This window comes from Maylandia zebra, linkage group LG19, assembly GCF_041146795.1.
Source record: "Maylandia zebra isolate NMK-2024a linkage group LG19, Mzebra_GT3a, whole genome shotgun sequence".
NCBI classification, from domain to species: domain Eukaryota; kingdom Metazoa; phylum Chordata; class Actinopteri; order Cichliformes; family Cichlidae; genus Maylandia; species Maylandia zebra.
Genome location: NC_135185.1, coordinates 26,370,233 through 26,380,674, shown reverse-complemented (window position 1 = coordinate 26,380,674; position 10,442 = coordinate 26,370,233). Strand labels below are relative to the sequence as shown.

The window sequence follows — 10,442 nt, the reverse complement described above, 5'->3', positions numbered from 1 at the left end:
GTCTAGTTCTGCACGTCCTTGTTCTCCCATAGTGCTAAGCAACCCAACTAAAGCCTGTACTCGAAGAGCAAAATTATCAAGGCTCTGGCCATCACCTGCTCTGATAGGAGGCAGTTCCAGTATATTCTTTAGCTCTTTCAATGCCAGCTGTCTTGGTTGCCCATAACGCTCATCAAGGGCTTTGATGGCTTGAGTGTATGGGTCAGGAGCGTAGGAAAAGGCAAGAGCTAATCGTTTAGCTTGGTCTACTTTGAGGTGATCAAGAAGGACATGATATTTGAAGTGCTCTGTCTCATGAGGATCAAGAAGGTTTGTAAGGGCCATCCGTAACATCCTGTATTGCATCTCGTCTTCTCTACTAAGGTCTGGAAATGAAGGACCTTCAAGCTTATATACATGTGTTCTCGTGCTAGAGGAGTGACCCGAGCTAGCAGTACCAGATATCAAAGGTTTCTGTTCATATGAGGTATTGGATGTAGCTGGTTGCTGCTCTAGAGGAGGGCAATGCTTGTGGTCAGATATGCGAATGAGAGGTTGAACAGGGTCTTCAGCTAAAGGAACAGCAGGTTGAACACATGAGATCTGGTCGGGATCCTGCCGTGATAAGGCCAGGAAATCAAAGGGAGTCTCATCTTCTGTAGCAAGGACTGGTCTAGGCAAACCAGTTGAAGGGATAGCAACATCTAGTATTGTTGAATTAGGTAAAGGAGGGCTGGCAGCTGTAACTAAGCCAGACTGACGGCTAATCTGCGGGGGCTGGAAGGGTGATTGACAGGTTACTGTATCAATCACTGGGAGCTGCTCATGTTGTTGATGTGTTTGAGGACTGGCTCGTAAACTGCATACAGAAGCTTTGATTCCATCAGATGAGACTGTGCGAATGGAAGATCTGGAGCTACGAGAATGGGAAGGAGATGATTGAACCATAAATTGCTTAATCTCCCTCATGGTCGTTAGGAGTTCCCTCATGACCTCATCTTGGGTGGTGGGTAAAGGAACAAGGGATGTCTCTGGTGGTCTTTCTGACTCTCCGACAGGATCCTGCAGCCCATGTGTGTCTTTATCACTGTGCTGACATTCAGTTTGGCTCTCTGTCTCACATGTAGCTCTTCTAGCTCCAGGGTACTGAACTTCATACTGTTGCAGGTAGGCAGGAGGTCTACTATCACGACTGGATTTTCTAGATGGCTGCTGTGTATCCATGATGCTAATACCTCTCCGGCTCGGAGGACCATGTTTTGAAGGGAGGAAGGTTCAGGGCTGAAGCAATCAGCTTCATGGGCTCATCCGGTTAGAATAAGAAAAGCAGCCATCTAATGCAGAATTATTTTCAGGGTACTCCTTTTATTCTCAAATAAATAAGGCAAAAAAGGAAGGAAACAAAGACACACATGGACTGCCAATGCTGAAAGAAAACAGATTCAAGTTACTCATTACCTTAACATTACATAAAATAAAAACCCAAACAGAACCTCACCTCAGCTGCCGCCCCGTGTGGAAGTGAGGAAAGAGTGAGCCAAAAGTGAATGCAGTCCTTATGTACTGTGTGACATATAATGTGTGACAGGTGAGTGCAATCAAGGACAAGCACCACACCCAATCAAAGGTGAGAGAACTAAACAAGGTGCATCTGGTGAAGTGAGTGGGTGTGCTGGGATGTGCTAAAAGGTGGGTCTCTACAACAACAACAGTACTTTTGATCTTACAAAAAACCGGAATCTCAGACACTACATCTGTACAGATGATAAAGTCAGGGCGGTACTCTATACCGTGTTGTTATCCACTTAGCTGAAAACAAACTGGTAGACAACACAGCTCCAAGCAATTTCTGGACCTTCTTCCAGCTCTCCAAGTGTCACCATCTTTCCTGGTCCTAAAGCTAATCTTTCCAGGCTAAAGGACTCCCAATGCTTTATTTTATTACTATTATATTTATTTTTACTTGTGGTGTACTGTAAAGGTACACTCTGTAAGGCTGCATCTTTAGCCTGAGTATGAATCTCAAAAAACACTTCCTCCATTGAGGAGACAAAACTATTCAAAGTAGATTGCACAGCTACTGTGAGCCAACAGCAGAGGCACACATATCCAAAGTGCTCTTATTTGACCTTTTCAGATGTTGTGGGTGTTTCTTCTACATTAGTTGACATCACGTCCCCTATAGTGCTAATTTCTTTAACTGCCACATCATGCTGTAGATTAACATCAGTGTCAGCCTGTTGGTCAAAATAGTTAAGGTGTTTGGTATTTAAATATTTTCTAAAACCTGTGGTTTGGATGAACGTGTACATGTTGTGAAGCATAGTGTTGTAAGATGTGCCAAACACAAAATGTGCTTTAAACAGTTCATCAAAAGCACCAAGTGAAGAGGTAGACTTGCATGGTATGGCATTCTTGTCAAGAATAATGAAGAACCGGTGGATGTCATTCTTTTTCACCCCAACAGCCAGGAGGTAGGGTTGAGTGCTGGTAGTGATGGCATCAAGGTGCTTTTGGATATTTGTTCCAGTCTGAAAAGACAAATACAGACAGGCAATAAGAATCAAATGTTTCTTAAATTGGTAATTCATAACATAAAAATAGAAAAGAAACACAAACCTTCTTGAAGACCACAAGACACCTTTCTGCTTGAGAAGCTGACACCTTTCCTGGTCTCTTCCGACCCTGACCAGATGGTGGAATCAGATGTAATAGCAATAGAATTGCTGAGAGGTCACTGTCCCAGCCTGCAAAAATTATTTGTTTTTAATAAAGTTGAATCATCATCAACAATATATTTCAATGCATTGATAAAATGTTTGAGTAGACCCAAAAGACAAAAAGGATAACTGTTCTGTGACAAACATTATATATGCTTTGAATGTGCTAATCAAAGAAACAACAGCTCACCAATGTCAGCATTAACCTCAGTGGCATCCTCAGGAGAGTCAGCTGCCAGCAAGAGTTCTTCCAGGTCACTGGTAGAAGGAAGGTTTCTGCCTTGTTGGATAATCCTTCTTTTGAATGTTGTTGGCCACCTCTCCAGCAACCTGCCTGATACATCCTCACCAAACATCAGTACAAAATCCTGTTCGATCTGTAACAGGGATAGAGAATAGAGAATTATATCTGCTTTCTATAAAATATTAAAGTGTGTTTACATTGTCAAAGTAATGACAAATATTCACCAAGCCTTTGATATCTTTGAAACGTGGAAAAACAGACAGTATGTTGCTTGACAGCAGGAGGTCAAGGACCATGTTGTGACTGTGTCTTCATCAGCTGAATTGTTCATCAGAGAGATTGCTTCCTTGCACTCATCCTCACTCAGTAACTTCTCTGTAACAAACTGCAACTCTCGTCTGACAGTTGGTCCACCACACTGGTCTTCACTCGATGATCCATCTCCTGGTGCTAGACAATATGAAATACAGCTTTATCAAAACTAATAACAACATTTAATAACCATTATTAATAAAGAACCACAATGTGGAACAGTATTATGCATTTCCACTGAATTATAAATGTTACCTCTAGATGATAATCGCCTCCCTTTAGCAGTGCATCTCTGTATGGCTTTAATCCTCCAGGCCAAGTACCCAGTGCCACCCTCGCCATCATAATAATGTTCCTTGGAGAGTGACATGTACAGACACTGATAAATGAATAAACAAAATAAGTTATGTAACAATGAAGAGTTGATAAGGACATACATTTTAGCAGGATTTTAAATGTTTAAACGTGATTTTGGTTGTATCAGTTATTACTATGAGCTACTTACATAGCCATTTTTGGAGTACGGGCCACTGAGGTAAGAGAAAAAGGTTACAATTCCTCTGGCATACATTTCTTTTACCTGCCGTGGTGGTGATGTACTGCAAGATCAAAAGGAAAAGAACTAGTCAGCTTCCCTGGAATTCATAGAGATTTAAAATAATAGTAAAATCACAGGGCCAGAAATAAATTACCCATTTTTTTCTGTCAAGTCAGCTACCAGTATGTTGACCAGTATGTTTTTCTTCTGGTTTCAGACACCAGAGACTTGGTCCGATTGTATTCATTTATTATACATTCTCCACCAGGTTTGTTGGTGAGAATCGATTCCACCAACTGGAAAACACAATAAAAAAAACATTCTACATGTTGATATAACCACTGCAGTTCAGAACACTTAAACTACAAACAAAAATGACACTGTTAGAAGAATGTGGAAATCTGCTAACTCTTACTTGCTTAGCTTCTGCATCCAGCTTCTGACGTTTCCTAAAAGGGCTGTCTGAAAGGATGACCGTACCCTGTGAATCTGATGAATGTGGCAATGATAACTGGGACAGCTCAGGAGACACTTCTGCAGCAGCTGTTTCCAGACCTCAAAAACAGGAGCAAAACAAATGAGTTTACATGGTCCCTCCATAGACACATTTTATAAACTCTTTTTAATAAGCAATGTAATAATGATACTAAAAAATGACATCCAGTGAAACACACATCACTCAAACAAACCTTTTTCATATTTGATGGTTAGTACCCCAGTTGAGGGATCTGTTACTATATCCTCAAATATATCATCATCCAATTCAGTCCCTGAACTATCAAAAACTTTCACTCCTTTTGTTACGGCTGGCACACCAAACTTTGCAAATGCTGGAAACAAGCACACAAGTTTGAATAAACAAAAAGATTACATGACATCTAATGTTTTGTAGCCTAAAATGAAGATCATTTCAAGATACTTTTTCAAAAGTGACTCAAATAAAAAAAAAACTAAATTACTAAGCGCCACTAACATGCTTGATAAGTGGTAGATTAGGAGTGACACTCACATTATACAGTTTTTCCACTAAATATACATTCGTAGCTAAGATGATTCCAAAACGTAGATCATTTTCAATTAATCATAAAATGCAGTTTGAAGAGACTAAATAACAAAAAGAACTTAAAGCACATTGAACACCTTTTTTTTTATACAATGTTGGTTTCTTACCGGCAATCAAAATTCCTTAAGGCTTGGCTCAGATACTCTAGCAAATTTCTGCACACCTCCCAGTTTTGCTTTAAGCAGCATGCTTCCTGTAGACAGTAATTTCTTATAGTCAGTGCTCTTCATTGAACTACTGAAAACAGAAAATGTTAATATTAAACCAGTCCCATAAATACCAGTAAAACAGCCTTGCATTGTTATTTCTTACACTGTATGTTACTTTTTTTTCAGTGTAACAAGGTGTTTCAGCCCCTTGGCTGTAGTTTTTAAGCCTTTACTAAATGAGTATTTCACCTACATGAAATATATTTCTCAATACAAAACTAAAATAATTACTAGTACTTTTACCGTTTGTCTGATCTAACTTAGCACTAGGGAGTCAGTATTTTGTTCATCTTTAGTTTAACATACTGAACAGTCTGCTAACCAAAATGGAAAAAGGTAACTTGTGTCAATACCATCATTAGTTAACATCAAGTTAACTCACTACAAATACAAACACTGCCATCTTAAGTTCAAACTACTAAAAGAAAACATTACAAACTGAATCCTGGATATTTTGGATACTTTATCAAGTTTATACTGCCTGCTGGTTGTAATCACTGTAACTGTAAAATCGCTAAAGGCAGCGGAATTGAAATAAGACAATAACCTTACTGAAAACGACCTCTATAGCTAGGTATCCAAAAAGAAGTGAAATATGTAACATTAGTGTAAAATTTTAATTAGTTAATGCTTGCCTTACATAATTTAAAATGTAACAATAACAAGTGAATTGCCCGTGCATCAAGGTTAGCCAAAATGCTAGTTAGCTAGCTAATGTTAATATTAGGGGTGCAACGATATTCGTATCGATATTGAACCGTTCGATACAGTGCTTTCGGTTCGGTACGCGTATGTATCGAACAATACAACATTTGTAATTTATTTTATCAACTTTCCTTCTGACGATGCTGTCTGTGTGGAGCGCTCAGTGAATCTGCGTTCGACTACTCCGCCTAGGCTGCACTGTCGAGCGCAGATCCACTGAGCGCTCAACACAGACAGCATCGTCAGAAGGAAGAGCGCAGGGCACCTCCCCCACCCTCATTCAGATCTGGCGTTTGGAATTATTTTGGTTTTCATGTGACGTATGACCCTGAAGGTAAGCGAGTCATGGACTAAAGTAAAACAGTATGTTGGATGTGCCATGCAATGCTCAATTACATGGGTGGGAACTAGTGTGTTAGCGCAGTTAGCTCGTTAACGTGTTGGCCGTCTAGCCCCATGCACGGGGCGATCGGCGGTAGCTCGTTAACGGAGATTTGCCATGTTGTGGTGTTAAGGTCATTTCAACGAGATTAACCTGAAAGCACTAGTGGGAACACAACGAATATGACTGCACATTTACGCCGACATCATCCTAGTGCAAAGACAAAAACAACAAGCATGCTACTAACTTTAGCCGAGTCATTTAGACAGCTGTTAGCACATGATTCTCCTTATGCTGCTGAGAATATAACCCAGAAGAAGCGGATAGTATAGCTTTTATTTTGGAAAGAGACATTTCTCTGTAATAAACTCTCTTTTCCAAAGATGCATGATTCCTCAATCAGATACAGGGCTTGCAATATCGCTAGCCTGACGTCCTGGGGATAGCGATTTTTTCAGTCGGGTTACCAAAATCTATCTCTTCCCTGCCCGTCGGGCTATTGTAAGAAGGAAAAATATATGTCAATGCTTTTGCATTCTTTCGGAAATGTAGCTGGGTAATTATGTCATTGGCATCGGTGAGCCACTGTCAATATGTGACATATTGAAATCGCGTTTGAATTTGCGCTTGTTTTTTTGCTTTCACTTTGCAATCGTGCGAACTGTGTATAGAGAGCGACAGCACTGATCTGTGAGTGATGATAATTTGTGCACCAATTCCTCTGACATCGTCTTATTAATCGTTAGCTTACTATGCAAACATGACAAGTGAAATTTCCCGCAGCTTAAACATGTGAGAGGTTGATCGCGCAGAGAATCGCTGAGCTTATGTGAGTCCGTGTGTAAAAGCAGCAGGATTTATATTTGACTACGATGACCTGGATGACTGAGAACCTTCACAGACAGATATATATTTTAGTTCTGCTGAGCCAAATAAGACAGGTCAGGGTGAAGAAGTGACAGCCAAAGAAAAGCTTACCACAAAACGGAGAAGTTATGACAAATCAGACTATAAGGCAAAAAGAAAGTGCAGCTTTATGGTTTCATGGACAAAATAATTTCTGTGGCTGCAATATGACAAGCTAAATAACCAGGGCTGCACATAAGTGGTCCGCAGGTGCGCATTCGCTGTCAAAATAAAAAACACGCACAAGGGTTAGGGTTAAATTTAAAAACTGTACTTTTGAGTTAAAATATATATTTATAATTTTAATAAATGACAAATTAAAAAGGCATGAACATTTTTTTTGTATCGAAAAAATATCGAACCGTGACACCAAAGTATCGAACCGAACCGAACCGTGAATTTTGTGTATCGTTGCACCCCTAGTTAATATGTAGCTCCCAACACATGGAGGGTTTAATTTAATGGAATTTCAAACATGCTAGAACACAACACAATCACCACTACACACTGAAATAAATTAACAAGCCTTACAGTCTTAGCCAACACTAATTAACAACCTTACGTTAGCATACAGACAATGTCACATTTGCTTCAGGTACAAAATGAAATATATAATAAACATGGACAAAAGGAATGTAACCTTATTTTAACATGCTACTTGTGTTTAAAATGTCAAATTGTTGGTTTTAATAAGTGAATATGAACAACTTACCGTGTAACTGATGTAAAGAAAATGGCGTCGTGAAAAATCCTCTTGGTTTGAAAAGGAGTCTGTGGTGGGAGGAGCTTTCTAGAGTAACATTGACACTGCCTCTTTTAACTCCGCGAATTATCACCCACACTGGGAGGCGTTTTGCTCCAGCTGTCGTTATAATGACTCTATTAGAGTAAATACACTTTAACACTGCTGATTTAACACTGGGAAATTTACTGTGTATGTTTCTTTCTCAATGGCAGAAAGATTCCTGGAAGATGAGAAATGTTTACAATTCAGTTTCTACGGTCTCTAGTCACCACAATGCTACAAATAACTTCGACTGTGTATGTAGCTTAAGTGTTTCTAAGTTGGCCAGAAGTGGGCAGCTCCTCGGGAAATCTGGTTTTATAGTCAGTTAGTTAATTCCATTTAATTCAATTCAATTCAGTTTAATTTTATTTATATAGGAACTGTAGGAGCCTTTTTGTGTTGTTACCTTATGTGTGCCACTAGGGGTCACTTTTTGTGTTTTTATGGTATAATATGTTTTATGGTACAGTGTTTAAGGTAGGCACGTGTAATTAGTGTCAAGTGTTATTGGTCGGAAGGAGCAAACAATTTGTGATCTCTGTGCTGTTGTGATTTATGTTAAATGAAGTTGTATACTAAGAGAACTGTTGAACTACAAATGCAACTGATGGAAAGCAATAAATGTGTTAAACGGACAAGATAAGTACAGCTGCACTCTCAAGTGTCATTCATGACAGTGGCATCATGTCACCTCCGCCATCGAACACCTCAGTGGCTTCAAGCGTAGGCTTAGTCTTTACAGGAACGAATTCACAATAATAGTCACCGCAAGGCACTTTATATGTTAAGGTAAAGACCCAATAATAATAGAGAGAAAATCCCAACAATCACATGACCTCATCAGCAAGCAATTGGTGACAATGGGAAGGAAAAACTCCCTTTTAACAGGAAGAAGCATCCAGAACCAGCCATCGGCCACTACCAGATAAGACAACATGGGACAATTTGAAAATAACACTTGGAACAAGGTAGTTTCAAGCATTTCTGGATACAGAATGAGGTTTTTCTATTTCATGGACCGTGTTGGAGTCAAAAAAGACGATAAAACAGGATATGCTTTAGAGCAGGTTGACCTCACAATTGAGATATGAGTGTGCAGTGTTTCTCCTTCCCTCACAACGTCTGGTTTCCAAACACATTTTGTTTCATAAAATTGTAACAGCCAAAATGCTCACCTAGAGGCTTTACCATGAGGCTCATGTCATGGTGGGCACATCCATCTATATAAAGTCTCTGATGCTAACATGCTCAAAATGCTAACATTAACATTCTATTAATGCACAAAACGTCCACAACCTGTTGATCGTGGTAGCACAACAATGGTTTAATTACATTTTATCAGCATACTTAGTTGGCTGTTTTAACAGTGATTTACATGCAAAAGAGCTTTCATCAATAATCCTCTGGTTGTTCGCATATCTTTATTTAACATCTGTTTGTCTACAATGATTGCAATATATTAATAATTATTTAACTGGAGAAATATTTCTTTACCAGATTTCCATCAGAACCAAAAGTTCAGTAATAGGAACAGGCTGTAAACACCTTATATCCACCAAAGTTACTGAAAACATGACATTTGTGGCACAAATTTGTGGCACAAAAAAGGGCGCAAAAGTATTTATGCTAGTAGTAATTGTAAGAAGGCAGTGTGATTCATGTTAAGTCATAAAGATCTTCATGAATGTCTTGCTATCGCGACATGAATGAGTAACACTTCTGACTTGTTCTTCATTCATGATGTGTCCTTATAAAAAAAAATCACCAAATATGAGATTAAAACCTCGCTTTACTCACTGAAGAGTGGGTCTGATCCACTGGTGCCACTGGTGACTGGTTCCGCTCATTGTGTCTTGAATACCATGAGGTTATGAAATCCCCTCTCAGACTTTGTCACACTTGCATGTGCCAAACTCCACATTTTGCCTCTTTCTGTTGGGTTCGCAGCTCCTCTGGGAGACTCAACATGTCACCAAGCTATTCTTGGAGTGTAGTCTCCTGCTCACACACATATGGCGTTCACATCAGTTTCTGTGCCAAGAAGACATGATCAGTGTTGTCACATTCAGGGATGAATTGAAGGGCTGATAGACTGAGTGAATGTTTGGATCATTAGCTATCATAACTAATGATAGATCTGTTGTGTAATTATTACTCATTTTAAGATTCATTCCAACTGTGACTTTCTGACAACACAGTGGAAAATTGATAAGAAAATTACTTCCTGGATAAAAGATTACTATCATCGCATTTAAGCTTCTGTACAGTAAATTATTATAAGAGAGATTATAAGCCACTACAAAGCATTTCTGTTGAATTGAATATTTTCAGATCAAACAAGCAAATTTGAAGCCTTCAAATATTGTAATTCTATCTGGATTCACTGGACACGAACAGTAGAGAAATAAAGAAGCAACATATTTGATGAAATTGGAAATGTAAGGGCTACACGGTGGCACAGTGGTTAGCACTGTTGCCGCACAGCAAGAAGGTCCTGAGTTCAATTCCACCATCAGGCCGGGATCTTTCTGTGTGGAGTTTGCATGTTCTCCCCGTGTTTGCGTGGGTTCTCTCTGGGTACTCCGGCTTCCTCCCAC

At 39.4% G+C, this 10,442-nt stretch overlaps 1 protein-coding gene across 6 annotated transcripts; it reads right to left on the bottom strand.

Annotated features, from left to right (window-relative positions):
* Positions 1–1,172: 1,172 nt before the first annotated feature.
* Positions 1,173–7,832, bottom strand: LOC143414009 (uncharacterized). 6 transcript variants are annotated; one of them, XM_076877597.1, is made up of 12 exons: positions 7,771–7,832; positions 4,964–5,049; positions 4,483–4,623; positions 4,209–4,348; positions 3,948–4,089; positions 3,761–3,854; positions 3,511–3,634; positions 3,168–3,393; positions 2,890–3,076; positions 2,599–2,726; positions 1,478–2,510; positions 1,173–1,405 (listed from the first exon to the last, which is right to left on the bottom strand). In XM_076877597.1, exons 8-11 carry the CDS (start codon positions 3,237–3,239, stop codon positions 2,100–2,102), a joined length of 798 nt encoding a protein of 265 aa, XP_076733712.1. In that variant the 5' UTR covers positions 3,240–3,393; positions 3,511–3,634; positions 3,761–3,854; positions 3,948–4,089; positions 4,209–4,348; positions 4,483–4,623; positions 4,964–5,049; positions 7,771–7,832; the 3' UTR covers positions 1,173–1,405; positions 1,478–2,099. The 6 variants fall into 6 exon arrangements, with proteins under 6 accessions (XP_076733712.1, XP_076733714.1, XP_076733715.1 ...); XM_076877599.1 differs by having other exon boundaries at positions 3,511–3,610; XM_076877600.1 differs by having other exon boundaries at positions 4,209–4,336.
* Between the last annotated feature and the right edge of the window lie 2,610 nt (positions 7,833–10,442).